Genomic DNA, 20,788 nt, shown 5'->3' with positions numbered 1-20,788 from the left:
CTTGGGAAGGAACGTGTGTACATTCAAAAGTTGTTTTACTCACACAACAGAAACTCAGACTGGACAGATAGTCTAGCTAGATGTCTGGATTTACACTGCAGAGATCTGAGGACCAGTTAACCCTAGTCCTCATCAACCCGAGTTTAGAACAACACAAAGAAAGCGGAAGATACAGGACATCCGACCGAATGAGGGACATCCGGTGAAATTTCCGGCGGCAACCGACCAACCCAGGAAGTGAAGCGTGGTTGATATAGACTATTATATACCCTACCTACTATTTATTTACAGGATGCTTATGTACAGTAGCCGAGCCATTAGAGAGCTTTGTTTTGGCTGCCTGACTTGAACTTAGCTCCCGCTGAACTCATCTTATACTGTGGGGAAAATAACTCTCATATTTCCACATTTTCAGTTTGACTGTTTCTTACTCCCTCTTCTGCTCCATATCCGTCTTTTCTCTGCAGTGTGGAGCAGATTAGTCAAAGCCTTTAAGACAATGACAAAAACACTACTCATGGACGAGAAGAGGTCACCGAAGTCAGCCACTTTCAGACTGTATTTGTAGCTTTAAATACAGTCGGGCTAGGGCTGCTTTATTATGGAAAAATCAATACTGAAATTGTGATTATTTAACACAATTACTCATTGACTAATGGAAAGATGTTGTATTTTTTAACAAGTTAAAAAAAATCAACAGTGAAAACACCTTGAACTGGGAAATTTCTCCCCTTCTTGCTAACCGAACGAGAAAGATCGCATCACTCCGCCATCTTCATTCACTTTGATTTTCTAATGCAACCAGATACTACAAACAGGACCTCAATGACTATTGGCTGAGAGAGTTTAGCCTTCGGGAAGGGTGAAATTGTGCGTGTCATTCTGAACACTAAACAAAAAAAGAGTTTGGTTGAAAACGTAATGCGCAAAAAAAACGTTTTTCCCGATTACATTGTTTTTATGATCGTTAAGAGCCAAATCGAGATTAAATATTTGATTAATTGCACAGCACTAACAGAAGTAATATCTTCGACTGAACATGCTAATGTGTGGAGAATCGATTTGACAAAGTAGTTGCAGTGTAAATTAGTGGTTTAAATAAATTGGTTCATCACCAGCTCCTATATATTGCAGGGCAGCACAATATTGAAATCTTTGAGGATAACCAATAATAAAAGTGCACCAACTTTAATATAATTGCAATAATCTGTGAAGGTGTATTACAGTAAAAAAAACTGCTTTATTAGGATCTATCTTGATTTATTAGAAATATTGGGCTGTTTACGAGAATCATCAATCAGTGAAGGAAACAAGAGCAAATCACTTCAACACATTCAAAACACCAGATGTGGATCTTGCAGTGCAGCCATCATCAATAACTGACCTCGCTGCGGATAACACTCGGGAGGTGAGTGAAGGAAACAAGTGCACAATTAAAACCAATGGCACCTCTTTTGTGGAGGCTTTTCAGGGGCAATGTAGCAAGTAGGGATGATGGATGGATGATGATAGCCACCATTGTGATGCCACGCCCCCCCCCCGACCCTGTCAGGCCAGGGCCGACCACATTGACTGCTGGCGCGCCCAATCAGAAATTCAAAGTGAAGTCTCTTGGTATGCAAAGCATCGCAACAACTGGAAACTTTATACATTGCCTGTCTGGTATTTCATCACTAAATTCACTTCTGAGACTTTTTTATGCGAGAAATCAACTACGTACAACTCAAATATGGGTTGTTTTACTAAAATTGATGACTAATTGCTAATCTGGTCCAACTATGTCGGATTTCAGAGGCTCCACAGTCTGATGTGACAGCCGGCCGGTGCGTGCCGGGGTCGCTGGCTTGCCCGTCGGCGGGCGTAACATAACAAGCTCGCTGACCCGGCTGTCACTCACACACACACCGGCCACGGCAGGCAAAGGGAAGGGAGAGCAGCTTCTGGCAGAAAAATACCCGTCTCCCTTTGACAGTCTTGTAAATAAATTATAACATGTATATAAGATCTGTCAGTCTTCCTCTATCATAGGCGCCGATTTATGTTTTCCTCCGTGGGTGCTCACGGGCGCACGGCCCAAAACAAAAGTAGGCAAAAAATGTTTGTATATCTGAACCTTAAGAAATGGACAGCGGCCGACACGAACACACACACCAGTTAACTAGATAATAAAGCAAAGGCTATCTTTCACCATTTTTCACAAATACAGATAGGATTGGAAATGAGAAGTTTATCTGACTCGTAACCGCGATAAGCGCTCAAGCACTCCACTTAGCAACAACTGCGGTGTTTAATTTTAAATGAATGTAGGCTACTGGCACACGTGGATGCTTAGTATTTTCTGTGGGTGCTACAGCTCCAAAACACACAGCTATTAACGCCTATAACAGTCTACCATTCCAATTTCATTTGTTATTATTTTTAATTAGTTTTTAAGTAGAAAAAAATATATGTAAAGAAATATAGTAACAATATCATCGTCCATTACAACTGTATTACTGTAAACATTATCAATTTCGGGGACATCGCCCAACCCTAGTAGCAAGTGTGAATGAGATGGAGGGTGGGTTTGTGATGTGTTTTACCTTATTTCTAGTTTGTCTAATTTCTTTACAACCTTTAGCGGTTATTATACAGTTAAAAAACAGATTCATATATACAAAGAGATACAGTAATGCAGGCCAGTCTAAAAAATACTACTACTTCCTCCCCCAACCCAAAATGTCAAGCTGAGCAAAATAATCCTACAATACAGATGACGGACACTAAAAAGAACAATGTATGTAAAGAGAGGTGCAACCACAGCCTTCAAGTTAGCCTCATTAACCTCCAGATCATCAGATCACATATGACAAAAAAGGAAGGGAGGAGAGAGGGGAAACAGAAAGCACTGGCAGATAGATAGATAGATAGATAGATAGATAGATAGATAGGAGGAGGGATTAAACAAGTGAGAGTAAGGCAGACAGAAGGAGGAGACAGGGAAAGGGTGGGGGAGACATGGTTCCTGTCCAGTGTGCATGTAATGCTACCAAACTGAGACAGGGATGGCTGAAAAAAAAAAGAAATCAGAATCCCTCACTCTGTTACGCTCGGATACACACACAAGCAAACACACACACAAAAACCATGTAGACAAAATCAACCATGTCACCTGCCCAACCATTCAGCCAAGTCATTCATGTGGAACTCACACTTACAAACCTTCCCCCCTTCCCCAGACACACATATCGTCCCTCCGTCTACACATAACACACACTGCTCACACACACAATCCCTCTTTCTAACCATTTAAACAGCTCCCTTGTTGTCTTGCTTACATAAGTGCCAGTCAGAACAGGATTATACAACATTGCTGGGCCCGTCAATCAGTTCAAATAATGGCCTTTTGGCACGTTGACTCTGTTAAGACATAACGGGACTGTTATTAGACAGAGCCACGGTGCTTGTGTGAATTTAGGCTTTTGGCATGTAAGAAGCATGTCTGGACTGTATGTATCATATAAAAGACAAAAGATTGTTTACTGCACTGCGGCCCTGTTAAATATGGCGCAGAGAGCATGTAGACTAGTTCCTTAGTTTAGGCATTGTCCCAAAGTCCAGTCATTTATTTCTGCCCACAAAAGTAGAGTAGCTCACAAGGCTTTTAAAGTTAAAGCTGCTACTTCAAAATGACTGCTGTGATAAAAAAAAAAAATGTTTTATAACTTTGCATCTGACTCTATAATCTTGACAGCTTTCATTCATATCTAAGCAATATAGAAAATTGCTAGAATGACATTATATATAGGATTAACATGTAAAATTGGCAGAGCATTAACAGAAAACAGTCTAAAAGGGACACAAACTTCTCTTTTTATCATGTATTACTATATTTTTCTCTCACACACACACACACACACACACACTGGGTCAGTATATGATGTGTACCAGTGATGTATAGCTCTAATAAAGCTGTGACAGTGGCTTTGGAAGGATGAAACAGTGGTCACACACACACACACACACACACACACACACACACACAAACACACACACAGGCCCACAGTCAACTACACCCTTACAATTACCACCCATAAATATAACAGCATGATAATAGGGTTGTGCATCGTGTCAGTCCTGGATCGATCTGCATTCATTAATGCACGAGCACCAATTAACTGGCTGAGTAACGGAGAGAGAGAGAGACAGAGAAAGAGGTGGCAGAGAGAAGATACATGAAAAGAGGAAAAAAGAGATAGAAAAAGGGATGAGAAGGCAGGAGAAGGTTGAAAGGGAGAGAGAAAAAAATTGAAAGAAAAAAGGAGTTGTCTGTCGTGTCATGTCAGTGCAGCACTTAATGCCAACGAACATGATGACATCCTGCTATTGCATCATCAATTCCTGTCCAGTCGACTGTCTGGACATGACAATGATACTTTTTTTGTCCTAATATTTTTGTCTCTCTCTCTTTCTCCACTTCTTGTTTTATTTTTGATTCATCTCCCTTTTCTAACATGGTTAGATGGTTTCCTTTGCATTCCCTACATCTCTTACATGCCACCTCTCTTTCCTTCTCTTATTCCATCTCACTTTTTTTCCTCGACCCTCTCTCTCTCTTCACAGACGTGGACGTGGTGATGAATGCGTACATAATGGTGCGTCTGTCCAGGTTTCCTAATAGTGGGAATTGGATGGTTGGTGGCAACAATACTCCAACAAAGACTTATCAATGGATGTAAGATACATGGATCATGTAGTATTATACATATATAATATAGTATAAATAGTCTACTATACTCTTACACCAAATGGCAACACCAAACTCAAAGGTACACAGAGGCCTTATTTAACAAAATAGTACAAAATTACTGTTTGTACGGATTGTAAACTTCTAAAAACTAACCTGACTAGTCACCACCTTCTATTGTTATTTCACAATAAAGCTTTAATATTAATGTCAATAATTTATTGTATTGTTGAACGATGCAATGTTTGAGCTAGTATCAGCAGGATCTTTACTCATCATCAGTAGTTCCAATTAACAGAATAATAAGTATACTAGAGGACAGAACTGTTTTTACTGTTAAAAAAAACAAAACGTTGGTTGGGAGTCACTGAACTATAGGTATCCTGCTGAAACAGTTCCCTTTCATTGACAGGATTGCTGGCAAATAGTGATCAATAAAGCACTATTGTGCATTATTTCTAGCAATAGGCTTTGCATTTTTGGAAAAAAGCTTTTCCTGCTTTAAGGCTCTCTCATTATTAGAATCTGACACATCTGTGCTGGCCAGGAGATTTTATTTAGGTCAACTTGGTGTGTCTATTTAGTCATTTCTAAAGGCTTTTTGACTTTCAGATTTCTGCTCTGTGCTGAAAATTCACCTTTTGGAAACCCACAGTAGGTACTTCCTAGAAATACAATCCAGAAACGCAATTTCCACCCTAAAACTCTCAGCGGTCCATGGTTTTGCAACAATTTTTAACAAGCAGTTGTTCTCGTTTGAGATGGAATTAGTCCATAAATGGAAGACATGTCATAATGCCTGAATATCCCGAATATATTAATAGGATGTTTGTGTGCATGATTTGTTGAAAGACGCTCTACAGCAGTGAGATGCTTTGTAATTACTGAGATTTTACATTACCACTGCGGTGAGAATAAATACAATCTAAGGGGGCTGAGAATAACTATTACATAACAGGATTAAGTACATAATGTAAGTAATACAAAAAAAATCCAACGCAGCTATACCATGTATTTACATTCTATACAGTGAAAGTTATTGTTATCATTCCATAAGTGGTGTGTATGTCCTTATATTGCAAATAGTTACCAACCCTGCCTTTAACTTAAAGGAAAGAATAATTTACATTCACCTAGTGTCATTTTCCCATCTGTTACTAGAGATAGGGGAAAAAAATCAATACAGCATAGTATCAACAATATTTTCCATGACAGTACTGTATCGATACACAGGCGCCAAGTATTGATTTTTTTATATGCTGTATGTGAAAAACAGCAACAATTGAAAACAAACACTGATGTTGACAAAGTTTCCTTTTGGGGACATAATCTGAAGTTGGAAAAAAGGTCATAAATTGCAATATATCGCAGAATATTGCAATATCTTTGAAAACGCAATATTACCATACCGTGACACAAGTATTGTGATGATATCGTATTGTGAGGCCTCTTGGTATTCAAGCCCCTATGTGTTACTATAAACACGCTAAGAGTATCCATAATGTGTTGGAATTGTATTTTATTTTGAGCTTTTTGCAGAAATTGAGTATACTGTGAATTTACTGTTTTCTCAGCCTTTTTCCTAACTTATTGTTTAAGAGAAGTCACAACCTGCCAGTGTGTAAACAAAGTGTTCACTCAAATTGGTACTTGGATAGATTTTTTTAAATTTAATTTAAAGGGGCTGTACTCAACACTTAGAACATTAACATAGCAGCAAACAAATATTTGCTATCTAAGGCTAAAGTGTTTTCATGTCCTGGCAGAGAATAGAAGAAGTCCCACTCCCGCCGCGTGTGTTGTAATCCAAGCTTCTCCGTTTGTTGTTTTGATCGCACGGAGAGATGTTTTCCATTGCTGATTCCGTTATCTTGACCCAGTGACTTACTTTAACACTGGCAGTTGGACTGTCTGCACATCAGGCTTGAGCACTGGAGAACCGTCATGGCCCTCCATAGAAATTCAATACAATAATATTTCATCAATTGTAATTTTTCTGTGTCTCTGTACTGTACTTGTACTGCCATCTAAGCTTAGTCCAACTCCTTTATCAGAACCAACCATTCTGACCATACTGTATGACATGATAAATGGACTGCAGTTACAGTATATCACTACCATTCTGTATGAAAAATAAAACCTGACAATGAATAATGAACAATGAACAGCTGGGAAGGTATGGCAATTCTGGGCCAACTGGATGAGGTCAAACTGTCTTTATGATCATCTGCCACTGTTGAAATGTCCGGTACGTTGATATCACTTGGCCAGGCTGACCAACTAAAGCCCATGTTCCCTAATCCATGAAAGCCACGCAATATTTTCTTAGGTGCAATTCTACCAAACAGGATGTAGTGAACTTAACAGCCTGTCCAATACTGGTGCAAATACTTTTACCAGCAGCTATTCACAAAGTTTTATCATATTTCACCAGCTTTGCAATTACAGAAAATCTGAAAAAAAACTGTTCCTTTCTTCCAGTATTTCCCCTTATGTCTGACAAACATGACACCTCATGAGACTTTGCTCCAAGTATCACCAGGGACTCCACACATGAACTCCAGCATTGAGAACATTGTTTGTGCACACAGAGTTTACTAAAAAGAAAGGTTTTGAACAACTCACTTTAGCATCTGTTGTTTACACTATCCGCCATCTTGTCAGTCAAAAAGAATCGATTTCTGAATGCGAATGAACAGACTCCATATCTCATATGAGGCTCCTTTTTTCTACTACAAGGACAATATTGTTTTTTACTAACAACAAAATAACAAATTGTTTGGGCATTTATATGGAACTAAGCTTTAGGAGCTTTTCATCATTACTCTTCTCCCTCAACTATTTTTTACTGGCTAGATGGATGGCCACCGGAAAAACAGCTAAGTGAGTTGTTCAGAACCTTCTTTTTAGTAAACCATGTGTACACAAACAATGTTGTTAATGCTGGAGTTAATGTGTGGCGTCCCTGGTGATACTTAGAGCAAGTATCATGTGGTGTTGAGCCTTCTTTGTGTTTAAAAAAATTGTGATTTTGATGCTATCATAGAAGTACCCCTTCAAAAGGCCATTTGACCGAAAACGAAAATACGGTAAATCTTAAAGGTCCCATGGCATGAAAATTTCCCATTATGAGTTTTTTTAACATTAACATGCATTCCCCTTGCCTGGGGGGAACCTAGAAATGGCGATAGGTTCAACCCAATTCCTGAGTATCCTGCTTTGCCTTTTAAAAAAATGAAATTTCAGATGGGCATTTCAAATCATGGCTTTCAAACGAGCCGCTCCAACATCACAGAGTAAGGTCTAGACCTGCTCTTTTATAAAAAGCGCAAAGAGATAACTGTTGTTGTGATTTAGCGCTATATAAATAAAATTGAATTGAGTTGAATTGAATGTGGCAGTTGGTTAAGTTGGCTCTAGTGGCTGTAATTCTGCACCAAAGCTGAATTTCGGGAAAGAGACTTCAGATACAGTATTGAGGGACCACTAAGGTCTATACAAAATCATCCAAAAAGCACCATGTCATGGGACCTTGAAACGTGGCGCTTCCGTCCTGATTATGCTTTTAAAAGTAAGTTTGACTTGGGCCATGTCACAAAAAGACCCTAGGTTGCATTTTGGCAAGAGTTATGCTTTAAGAATCAAGGGGTCTGTCCTAACTAACGTAACAGTTTGGAGCCGCAAAGCTAAAAACAGAAGTCTGCATCTGATATAACGCAATTTACACTGATTTAAGGTTCTTGGATATACAGAGTGTGTTGCTAGTGCATGACATTCAGGCTCTGCCTGCACAGGCAACCACCAATCGCAATCAATGTTGATCAATGTATAAAACAAACAAAGCAGGCCCCACTAGTTGACCACAACCTGAAATTTAGAGGAAACAACAAGCATGCATTATTAATATCATTGACTTCAGCCTGGATTAATAGTATTATATGAAAACAATGGTGTCATGTGAGACAACCAGTGTAGTTAACTACCTAATTTCCCTCAGCAAAATCCCTTCAGAAGAGTAGTCACATTGCTCTCTTGCTTTTGTGTTTGTGAAGCATAAAATTTCAAGATTGGATGGTTCACATAAAATAAGTTACTTTTTAATTAAAAAGGGGCGGCTGTGGCTCAGTGGTAGAGCGGTCGCCTGCCAATCGGAAGGCTGGGGGTTTGATCCCTGGCCCTGCCGTCCAATGTCGAAGTGTCCTTGGGCAAGACACTGAACCCTGAGTTGCTCCTAATGCTGTGCATTGGAGCCTAAATGTGTGTGAGTGTGTATCTGATGTGCAGGTGGCACCTTGTACGGCAGCCTGGGCCACAGTGTGTGAATGGCAAATAGTTCTTGTACTATGTAAAAGCGGTTTGAGTAATTGTTAGAAAAGTGCTACACAAGAACAGTTCAGTAGTCAAGAACTATTTCCAAACTTGAGCTTTTCTGTCATTTTGTAAAAAATTACAGTATTTTTTCATATTGCAATACATTAGCAATATATATATCAATGTTGTTTTTTTCCAATATGCAGCCCTAACCAGAAATCCCCTACATACCGTACTACTGTCAGGCAACACAAAATGTAGCTCATTGAACTAAGCATAACAGTCGTCCAAGCAAGAGGTTGAGGTACCACAAAGACTGAGTGATAAACACTGTCTTGTTGAACACAGATTAGATTAGCGTTGGAATTGCTTAATAAATGAGGGCCAATCAGAACTGAAGGGACAATCTGATGAAAGACTACTAAGACAGGATTTTCAATATTCAGTCCAGCTCTGTCTTACTAGCACAGCTAGTGATGTAGCACACAGATAGGGACAGGGGTGACTTGTGTGCCAGACCAACTGAAAGACTTCTCTATTCTTTTTAGACTAAATGCACAACCTTCAATGTCTGTTTATACATTGTTAGGCTTTCTTAAAAACCTGATGTCAACCTGTTTACTCCTACTCATATTGAAAGCTGTCTCAAATCAGGTTTCCACTAACTTTCACAAGCAATACTATATTCACTTAAGACACTTCAGGAAGACGTATTGCATTGTCTTCCTGAAGTGTCTAGGGTGTAACTTCTACCAAGTATTTTATGTTGAATTATTGATCGAAGCCGAGTGATTAAGTGAAACGGTACTTTAGGCAGATCATTTTTTAATAAAGGAAGAAGTTCCACTCTCTTAATACTTGCATTACCACTAGAGGGCGCTCACAGGCATGTGCAGAATGAAAGGTCTATGTAGCTATACCCCTCAAAATCTACTTTTCTCAGGATATCATTTTTGTCTAGTAATTTGAATGTTGCATTTGAAAAGGGGGGCTAAGACAATGCACTGTTTTTTTGTCCTAAAAAGCCTTATTAAATGTCAATGATGTAAGACACATCGTACAGCCAGAGATATTGCTTAACGGCAAGCTCTGAGTCACTTCCTTTTTTCTCTCGAGGCATCATAGCTGACAGGTCAGTCTCTCCCTGTAAGTACAGAAAGAAAGACCTCTAGAAAGAGGTTTACTAATGTTTTAAAGACCACGCCGAAATATTCACTCTGACATTCTGGCTCCGCTTTGGATGCCATCAAGCGGGAACTCCGTTCGTAATCAGTCCTTCACTGACCAATCAGCATTCATTAGCAGAATGCTAGCATGTTATGGGCAACAACGACTCAACCTGTAAGAAATGAAAAGGACAAAAGTATTTGCTCATTCTGATGTTTTCGACCTACAATCCATGTTGAACTTGCAAAAACTAAAATCAAATCTGAGAGTTCTCAACAAAATCTCAGATTAGGCTTTTTGTCCTAATGACTCACTTTTGTTGCGTCTTTGTAATAATCTTGTTCAATTAAAAGACAATACATTTTCAAAGAATACCTTCTCCTCTCTTTGAGGCTTTCTATAATGTTCTGCCAAACTGAATGAGACTGAGCACAGGTTGGATAAATATGAAAAGCAAGCATCTGCAGATTCTCACAGTGCGTGTGTGTGTGTGTGTGTGTGTGTGTGTGTGTGTGTGTGTGTGTGTGTATGCGTGCACAGCCAATGACATACAATGTAAAAACAGAAGAAGAGAGGCTTCATCTCTGTAAGAAGTAAACCACACAATATGGTGTACAGACACAAAACTGCTTTCCCACTAGATCAATAATGCATGAATGTATATATAAAGGGCATTCAATTTACATACACCATTGGGAAAAACGTGTTTTGTCAAATATATTCAGTATATTTCTTTCTGAATCTTTACATCCATCTCTGCTTAACACCCTGACTTGTTATACTTCAGTAAGGATCCTTTAACGTCTGACAATAGATGATTTGAATGGACCAGTCACACCACCGTATCTACTCCCTAAAAAATCCATTATAATATCATGGTAGACAAAGGAATCAATAAGAACTGACAGGTGAGTTTTTATATTTTACCTTTTGGAATACTTTTTAAAAAGCAACCCAAATTAATCATTCATTCCTGGATTCCAATTAAATTCAATTCAGTTCAATTTTATTCATACTATCAATTCATAACAAGTGTTATCTCGAGACGCTTTACAGATACAGTAGGTTTAGATCACACTCCATAACTTACAAGGACCCAACAGTTCTTGTAGTTTCCTCCATTCCTAATGCTGTTGGTTGAAAATGACTCATACCTTCGCACAGAAGAATTATCTATACTGCATTCATCCTTAAAACAAGCTCACACACAAGCAGCTAAAATACAAATTTACAATTAATTCAGCTAAAATACAGTGTCTGTGTGTGAGGCCTGACAACTCCCAGACTATACTGTCGCTATAAGTTACTAACCAACATCATTATCCAGTCTTTTCCCTTCTGCCTTTTTCTTTCCTATTTTCAAAGGCAAGAGAACACAGGAACAGATGAGGTGTGTATTTATGTGGTTTTGACTTGGCTCTCATTTCCCCGCATCTCCATTGTATAAGAAGAACACTGTCTGAGCCAGTAGCGGAGGACTGGTGTATTTCTGTTTTTTTCTCTCAAAGCACAATTAATGCTGCTCATTCGATTCACACGTTTTCATGTGCAACACATCATGATAAATTGTCCCCTCACTTCCCTCAAAACACTCATGCTAGTACATAGCTGTGCAGATTTCTTTAAGACTGCAAGGGAGGCTTGGCTTCCCCTAAATTATCAAAAATAATGGTCAAATATGTACAATGGTGTTAACATTTTATTGACTAAAAAGAACACGTTCATCTTGAAGACGAGTTTGTTCAGAATCAGCTACAAATGGCAGGACGACTGACTCCATTTCCTCCTCATACAGTACATTCCCGTAGGGTCACAGTGCATTTCCCTGTTGAAGAGCCTGGCGTCCATGGACTTCAATCGAGCTGCTTTGAACAGTTTTTTAAAGTGCTTTGAAACTAGACGGTCATTGGATAAATGCTGGGTTAATGGCCCACGGACGCTCAGCGTCTCGGTGGGTGAATGGAGGAGTGGGCTGGCCTGGACGCCGGGCTTCTGCGTGATGATTGGAGGGTCTGTCGAAAGGCTGCATCTCTTTTTGATTGACAGCGATTTTGTAGTATAAAAAGTTGACGAAGCTACAGGCGACAAACTATTGCAACCTATTTCTTTGTATTTACTTGGGCAAAATTGCTTGCTAATTTTCATCATACATTTCATACAATTAAACACCACATTCCTTGTTTCAGTTAAGCCCATTCTTATGTTGGCAATCACTTTGATTTAGGGAGACTGAGGTCTGAATATCAAGTCTTGGATTCAGATCAGGACTTGCAGGGTGACAGGGGAAAGCTGTGTGATTACTTAGAGTTTCTTAAAGACACGGAGTTGGACAGTGCAATGCCTCCGCTTTACACACTGTTCTCATTAGTGGCAACATTTGGAGCAACATCTATGGTAAAAAAAGGAGCTTCTCCTGTTTAGTGGCTCAAGTCCTACACCAGTAACACAATGCTTTGCTAGCCATTGAGAGGACACTGGTCAAGTCACTGGTAAAGACTGCTAGTTGGTAAGACAGGAATCACAGAGCATTTTATTGAAAATGGGCAGAATTTACGTGTAAATAAATGGATAATTTTTATGACGTCTTTTCTACATGCATGATTGGGGATGTTGTGTTTTTGTCACTGAATCCACTTTTTAGAATCAATCAATTATGTGTCACTTTATTACACTGATCCTAGTTCCAGTTTTTAGCTGTAATTGAAACATACGTTGTTTGACTTTTTTAGCAGTAAAAACAGGAATTCCGTCCTCTAGATCAGTGATTACCAATCAGGATTATTTGTACACCAGCGGGTACGTGGAATGATTTCTATGTAGCTCAACTGAATTGAAAAAATTTCCGGGATTGTTCAGGTGCCACCAGATATTTCCTCAGATATCCGTTTCCTTTTTGCTATTTTTGTGTTGACATTTTAAACTCCGGTGGATTTCTGAGGACTATGGTTAACTGCTCCTCAGATCTCTGCAGGGTAAATCCAGACAGCTAGCTAGACTATCTGTCCAATCTGAGTTTTCTGTTGCACAACTAAAACCTTTGAACGTACACATGTTCCACCAAAACAAGTTCCTTCCTGTGGCTATTTTAAAGCTCCGTTTGGGGCTTAGCCCCGCCCAAGACGATTGTTAGTGGTCCAAAGACATGCCAATAAACATGACCAAGTTTCTCTCCCATCCTGGAATGTTGTGTGGACTAGCCAGACCTTCCTCCACAACAAGTCAACTAGAGCATGTGAAAATGAGTTAGCAAGCGAGCCCAGACGTTTAGCTAAAAGTAATGGCAAAACGGTTAAAATAGCTACAAGCCAAAAGCAATATACACATTCAGCTTCACTCCAAGTAGCAGTAGCCTACTAAGCTGGTAGTAGTGGGATTGCTGACCAAACCAACCTTATTACTGATAGTTTAATTTTATGAATTATTAATAATTAAAAATATCCACTTTTATAAATTGAATACTATTATAAGGAAAATACATTGGGAATTGATGAAGACAGGACTATGCTCTGGACCAAAAACTCTGATTGGTCTGTTTGGCACACCATATGTTACTTTTAACACAGTACTAACAATTTAACAAATCTTACTGATTCAGTTCTATGGTCTATATTTGACCATTTCATTATTGTAATTATGTGTGTTTCCTGCTACATCAAGGTTTGACATGTTTGTGTTCAGCCAGAAATCAAAATCCGAAATACTTTATTGATCCCCAAAAGTAAATTCTGTATATTCTAAATGTAATTCTGACTATAATAAATAAACTGTTTGATGATATTTAAGGATGTCTAGAGGGGATGTGGCTTCTGCTGAGCTTCATCACACATATCAATCTTTAAAAAGTGTATGTGTGTTCAAAACAGAATTCACCAACACTTTAATGAAGTGGTGCTTATACGGCGTAAGCACTTTGTGACCGCACAGCAACCATTTTACAGAGGGTGGCTTCATATAACACATGACATAACAGTCATTATAGCTAATTAAAAAAAAGTTAATAATTATGTAGCTAGTCACTAGTATTTCTGATCTTTCAGTTCTTGTATGTTATAAAAAAGTAACAAAAACAAATTAAATGTGCCATCAGAATGATTACTATAACTCTCTAGGCAGCTGTTAACGGTCTAGGATAGATATCTACCATTGTTAAACACCATATATTGCTTATAAAATGAACTGCATTATAACACTGCTGAGCATACATTTATACACGCCATCACATTTGTAGTAGTTTGACATTTTATTAGACCATTATACTATTACTAGCAATCTTCTGGCCTTAGTATTCCCAAAACTTTACAGAAGCAGTATTTTCTGGTCTGAATGAACGGCACAGCATTTGAAAACAGAGCATGTTTGATATTTCTCAAGAGTGTAATATCTCATTGCAACAATGGTGACCGGTGACCGAAGTTAGAGGATACAAATGTGTGTATTGGAAACCAAAGCAAAAACTAGTACTAAAAGAGCTGAAAAGATTCCACTTTGTTGCAGACAGGTGCAGCTGCTCTAGGTCAAAATGGGAAATAAGTTCTCATAACCCGATGAGGTTATGAGATAAAAGGTAAAATCTCCTATCAGCAGTGTGCTATCAACAGCTTGCCTCTAGGTTTTCTTCTCTCAATGGTAAAATGATAGTCACAGAAAGATCTAACACACATGCATGAGGCATTTTAGATGTGCTTCTTGTGTAGCTTTCACCCCTACAGAGCTGCTGTGAGCCAAGGCTTTATTTTGCTGCTGTAAAACAATCACTTACACACTGTAAATTGCAATGAATGTTTTTTTCTCCATTCCCTTTACATCTCCTGGCCTAATATATTTTTTATGTAAACGATCTTTTCTGAGGTTTAGATCCAGTGCTCTGTAGAAGGCCATGTTTTAAAAAAAAATATATATATATATATATACAATAATAACAAGCAAAAAGACAATACTAATATCAACATAACAGCAATGGCAATTACAGGATTTTTTAAGTGGGTTGGCTCATAGGGACAATAATCAGTAAGGGGGTATTCATTTTATCAGAACAGCAAGAAATCTGTTAAGAAATATAGGGTGTTTGATTGGTATATAGGTTATTGGATTGATATTGGAAATATTGGACTTGATAGAACAACACAATGTAATACTGCTAAATAAAATATTATGTAAAATATCACATGAAAAAAAAAAAAAAAAAGTATATCCAATTACAATACACATTTTCTGTAGGCTCAGTCTAGTGCTAGTTCCATGGTATCAGAAATGTGGATGGTCATCATAGAAACATGAATTGGTCATGTGACAAGGGCTGGCCAAACAGCCAAGTGACAGTACTTTGATCCACTGGAAATCGTCAGATTGGCAGCACTATAGCCCGATGGACTGGGGGGGGGAGGGGGCACCAGGAGGGGCCAATCACATTTCCAGTGCCACGCTGTGCCCCCCTTATAGCCCTGCTCCTGCATAACAATGATTAGTAATAATAACTGCTGTCTTGTGTTTTGATTCTGTTTAAGTTGCCATGCATTTCTTTAACAGGACCCTGTCTAATACCATAATAGACAGTATAATGGTTTTCCAAAAAACAGTGAAAAACACACGTGTGATTTAAAAGCCCGCCCATCTATTTAGAGAGCCCCTCACATTGAATGTTGCTATCCTTCCAGCGTCTCATGTGTTTGTCTTTCTGATCTGGGAGCTCTCTATTCCAGGCTCCAGGTACAACATGTTCACCGAGGGATATAGAATTAATCTGTTTCCATTTTATTGAAAATAGACAGTGGTGTCACATATAGGAAATGTAAACACCTGCACCCAAATTGAAACCCTGTGACAAAAGGAAGTGTTTGGATGTGTATTGTAAGTGATTTAAGAAGAAAAAACAGAATGAAAGTACGCTATCCATTAGTGGAAGTAGTAGGCATAGGTGAGAATGAGTTGGATGGAGTTCTCTTTAGATCAGAGAATATGCTGTATTTCATTTGCAATATTTAATTTCAATGTAATAGGCAAAGAGAGTGATGTAGTTTTGAAGCTGCTTTTTGACATCACTTTTCCCACCCCTCACAGATAGATAGACAGCTCTACGTACAGGAAAGGACTGATGAGAGATGGAACTAACTGTTTTTCCTTGCCTTTGTACATCTACCCAGCATCCACTGATCAATAGTTACTTATGATGTCTGGCTTTCTTGCTATCTCTCTCTCTTCGCCCTGCCTGAACCGTCTCTCTCTTTCCTTCCCATCCATCCTTTGTTCTTCTCTGACGTGACCCTCTTTTCTCTCCTTTTCCCTTATTCCTCCTGTCTCTCCCTTCAATAATCCCACCTTTCCAGCTCTCCATGGAAACTCTTTATTTCCGTTCCCCGTTTTCTATGCACTTTTATTTTTGTTCTCCTCCATCTCACTTCCCTCCCCTCTGTCCCTCGTTCCATCTTTTCTTCTCCCATGTCACCGTTTTACATTCACTCTCATCCTGTTCTTCTCTATCCCATCCCCTACCTCCTTTCCCTGCTGTCTCTCATCTCCTGCATGCACCACAGTAGCTGCCTCTAAGGCAATCAAACAGTGGGAGTTTTCAACACAGCAGATGCGCTGGATGGATGGGAGGATGAGTGGAAGAGGTTGAGGGTGAGCAGCACACAGGCTGGATGTTTGGAGGAGAGAGGACAACCTACACCTGTTTCATGCCAGAAACGTGACAGAACACAGAACAAACCTATAGTTTCTAAATCCCTTTTGAAATATTATGTAAAAGCGTTTAGGGCTTTGGAGAATTTAAACTAAAGTGCTGTTCTCTAGTTTAAATAGTCTCGTTGTAAAAGTCAGTTTCTCTGTTTTCCTTTTTAGTCCATCACAATATATCATAGCTTTGCTGTAGTTTCATATTGAGAACACAGCAAATTGGTACTAATGGTAATGTGACAGGCATTATCACAATTTGTGTTCTGCATGGTATGACAGACTTACTGTAATTACCTCAGTGCCATGTTAGCCAGCCACGGTCTGTTTCTGTTCAGTCACACAAAGATGACTGTGAGTATGCGCCGTGCTTGACATAGCTTTTCCCCCTCACACAATGCCCGCCCGCCCTCCTTGTTGTTGTTGTTGTGGTTACTGCAGCTGCCATGCTAATTAATTTGAGACTCCAATAATGAAGCATAAGTAGGAAAAACATAATGCCAAAGCCCCGGGGAGCCAAAAGCATAATTACACAACAGTTTAATTTGTAAGAGATACATTGTAATTAACGCTGTGTGGCTTGTAAAGCATCATCACGTGCATGTTAAATGCTGGAAATGGGCTCAAGACTGTTCAAGTACTTTATCACTTGACACATCAAAAGAATATGGAGACTGCATCTAAGGCATCGTGAACACGGGCTGTTAAGGGGATGAAAGGAGAGTTGTGATGGGGCATACTGCAGGCAGTGTGTGAAAACTGTTTCATTACTTCTACATAAAACCCATGCGAGTGTGTTGTGTGTGAGAGAGAAAATTAAAATGTCTGTCTGTTTGCTCTGTTCAAATTGTACTCAATGTTTTTAATCTTTTGAATAATCAAAAATCTCAGTCAGCCTGATGCCTCTTTTCATGAGAAGAGACTGAGAAGGAAACGGCGCTGTCCATGGTGCTGAAGGTGCAGCAGCTGCGGCTCACCACAGCACTCCGTCCTCCTGCTGGCTACACGCGCTTGATTCGACTCTGTCCTCTCTGCATGTATTGATTATTTATGATTTGGCCGATGGGTGGTGGGCAACTAGCTTTCATCTATTAACGCCCGCCTCCATCGTTGCCTCCCGGGAAAGAAATCTCAAACATGTACAAAATGACTTCCAGTGCGGCTGATATTCAAGTTTTGTGAGGGGAAAACGGCATATTAGTGGGGTGCGTGGTGTGGTCCATGCACACACACACACATACACACACACATAGACAAACATTACAAACACAATAAGGCGTTACCTGTATAGTTTGGCGGTTGTAGACTTTCACTACGTGGAAGTTAAAACTGTAAATCCCTTTGCGCGGTGCGATGAAATTACTTCTCTCCTCATCAAAGTTTTTCCCAATATTAACTATAACCTAAAAGAAAGAAAGAAAGAAAGAAAGAAATTTCATTGATAAAATTCCATGTCTTTCATAGTATTTGCACATACTGCAGGATCACAGAGGTGCATAAGTAATTTATTACAAGGACATCCTGACAAACAGCTTTCCCAACCAAAGGCAGAGCCCGCATCTTAAAAAGCAGAAAATCTCAAATGTTTTCATGTAACAAACACAAATTTATAATTTACTTTCTATTTACCTGTCTTAATTTACTTGGAGAGAATTAAACCTATTTAGCCCACATTTTACATTTTCTTTTAGGAATCATTTCTAGGATAGCCGATTAAAATTAAGATCTCACTTATTCTTTGATAGGGGACTCTAAAGGGTCCCTCTGGCCCCGGACCACATATTCAGATTCACTGAAGTAGTGGAAGAACTCTCTGCTTTTATCTAGGCTTCCCCCCCTGTTGGAACTTCCAAACTTTATGGGAAATGAAAGGGAACTCAATCAATCTTTTAAATGTGATTTTTAATTATGCATTTCCGCGGCCATATGTCTGGTTTTATGGGTGGAGGGGGACTACGGCGTGTAATTGAACGGCAGTTTGAGAGAGAATTAACCTTTAACGGCAGGCGGGTAGGACCTCGCCCTCGCGACCTGCCGTTACTAAATTATTTGCCGAGATGTTAGTTGCCATATCCCGTATTGTCAGCTCAGAAAGTTGAAATATTCAAAAGGCTTGTCTACCAGGCTATACATTCCCAACCACTTTGGACATGTATTGCCTGTGAAAAAAGGAGAAGAAGAAAAAAAAGGCTCAACACCGCTCCACTTTTAGTTATCTGGAATGGAGCTGCCCGCAGCAGTCCACCACAGTCCATTACCAGAGGTGCACGAGATGCGCGATTAGGCTATAACCAGCCACTGCAGCCTGTAGCCTATCCATCGATTCCTGGTTTTAAGAAGCGCTTAACATTTTTAACACACTATGCTCCGGGACAAATTTTAGCTATTTGTTTTGTTTGCTTCTGGTGTCTCTTTAAAAAGAAATCTGTGACATTTGACTCGTCCATCTACTGGTAGCTCAAGTTGTCTTCTCTGGGTAATTTGACAACTGGCACACCAGGAAATAAGCTACGCACTACCACACACTTACTACTACATACTTCATATGTTTCCCTGATGTAACATCATTCCTTCAGCAGGTAGGCTAGTCATTATTTGTCGCAGAAAAAAAACACGTTGACACTGCCAAGACTGACTGAAAACACTCTTAAACTTACTTTGCTTCTTTTATTTTTGTCGTTGTCGCTATCTAATAGAATGGAACAGACTATTTAATTTCTCCTACCTGGTCGAAGTAGATGACCATGGTCCGGTTGCTCATCTCGGACGGTTCATGGTTGGTGTTGCGGACTGCGGAGAACGCCACTTTGGCGCTGCCCGAGCGCACCGAGATGCCGAGCGCCGTGCCTGTGGGGTCCGCGGCCGGGTTGGAGTCGCACACCACTAGGCACTTCCCCTCCAGGACGATTGGTTCCGTCTCGTTCTGAGCGCGGGCCGGGCTCGCCGCGAGCCACACGGCACTCAGCAGGCAAAACGCCAACATACCGGACCAGAACGGTAAACTTCTTCGGTGGTATTCACACCTTGTAAAGCCGCGGGTCTATTCCCCTTTTAAAAAAGTAAGGTATAGGAAGAAGTTCCCGTGTTCCCCACTCCGTTTTCTTGGATTTAATTAGCCCTCCGCAAACAGTTTATCCTTCGCAGTCGGTTTAAGCGGAAACCAGACGGTTTATTTTTAAGCTTCTCTCCTTGTTTTTTGAAAATCAGTTTGTTACCCCCGTTTTCTCCGGTCGAGTCGCCAGTGTTCACCTCTTTTTCTTACTTCTCGGCAGGTTTTCTGTCACTTGGAAACACAAGAAGCGGGAGTCGCGCGCGGTGCGGAGGGGCCCTGGACGAGTGACGAGGCAGTAGAACTCATAGCGCGCACGAGAGGGGGGGGGGAGGCTCCGTCTGCTCTCTCTCGCGCGCGCTTGAATTATTGATATGTGAGATATGAGAGTTTCAAACACAAAAGGCTCGAGAGGAAGGGACGCGGCGCGCGAGCGCAAGATGCTCCCGCCCTGGTCCTACTCCTTCTTTTTTTTGTTCATTACAGACCCCTCCCCCTGGTAACTGAGACCCATCTTCGGATTAGCGCGTGCGCGTCTTCAATATTTTCCAATCACTGCGTGCCGACCGCCCCCCTCCCCGCCCCACCACTTTACCAAGCACCTCTCTCTCTCTCTCTCTCTCTCTCTCTCACTCCCTCTTTCTCTGTTCTCTCTCTCTCACAATCTCTCTCTCTCTCTCTCTCTCTCTCTCTCCCTCTCTCTCAATATCTCTCTCCTTTCATTGTTTTCCCTCTCCTTGTCTACACATATTTTATCTATCTATCTACCTATCTATCTATCTCTATTATAGGCATGTCTATGTTATTTATGACAAAATCATCTTTCTACACCTTCACATGATATCTTTCCTCCCTCTCTCTCTCTC

General features: G+C 40.0%; 1 protein-coding gene across 1 annotated transcript in view; it reads right to left on the bottom strand.

Moving 5' to 3' along the window:
- The window catches only part of cbln1 (cerebellin 1 precursor), a 31,796-nt gene extending 11,418 nt beyond the window's left edge, over window positions 1-20,378 (bottom strand). The window contains exons 1-2 of the mRNA XM_032524171.1: window positions 19,599-20,378; window positions 18,157-18,276 (exon numbers count right to left, since the gene is read on the bottom strand). Of these exons, the coding sequence (XP_032380062.1) occupies window positions 18,157-18,276; window positions 19,599-19,856 (378 nt within the window). The 5' untranslated portion in view covers window positions 19,857-20,378. The remainder of the gene's footprint in view (window positions 1-18,156; window positions 18,277-19,598) is intronic.
- Between the last annotated feature and the right edge of the window lie 410 nt (window positions 20,379-20,788).

Source organism: Etheostoma spectabile, chromosome 8, assembly GCF_008692095.1.
Source record: "Etheostoma spectabile isolate EspeVRDwgs_2016 chromosome 8, UIUC_Espe_1.0, whole genome shotgun sequence".
In the NCBI taxonomy this organism is placed as follows: domain Eukaryota; kingdom Metazoa; phylum Chordata; class Actinopteri; order Perciformes; family Percidae; genus Etheostoma; species Etheostoma spectabile.
The sequence above is the reverse complement of the archived record's forward strand: the minus strand, read 5'-3'. Positions and strand labels throughout refer to the sequence as shown.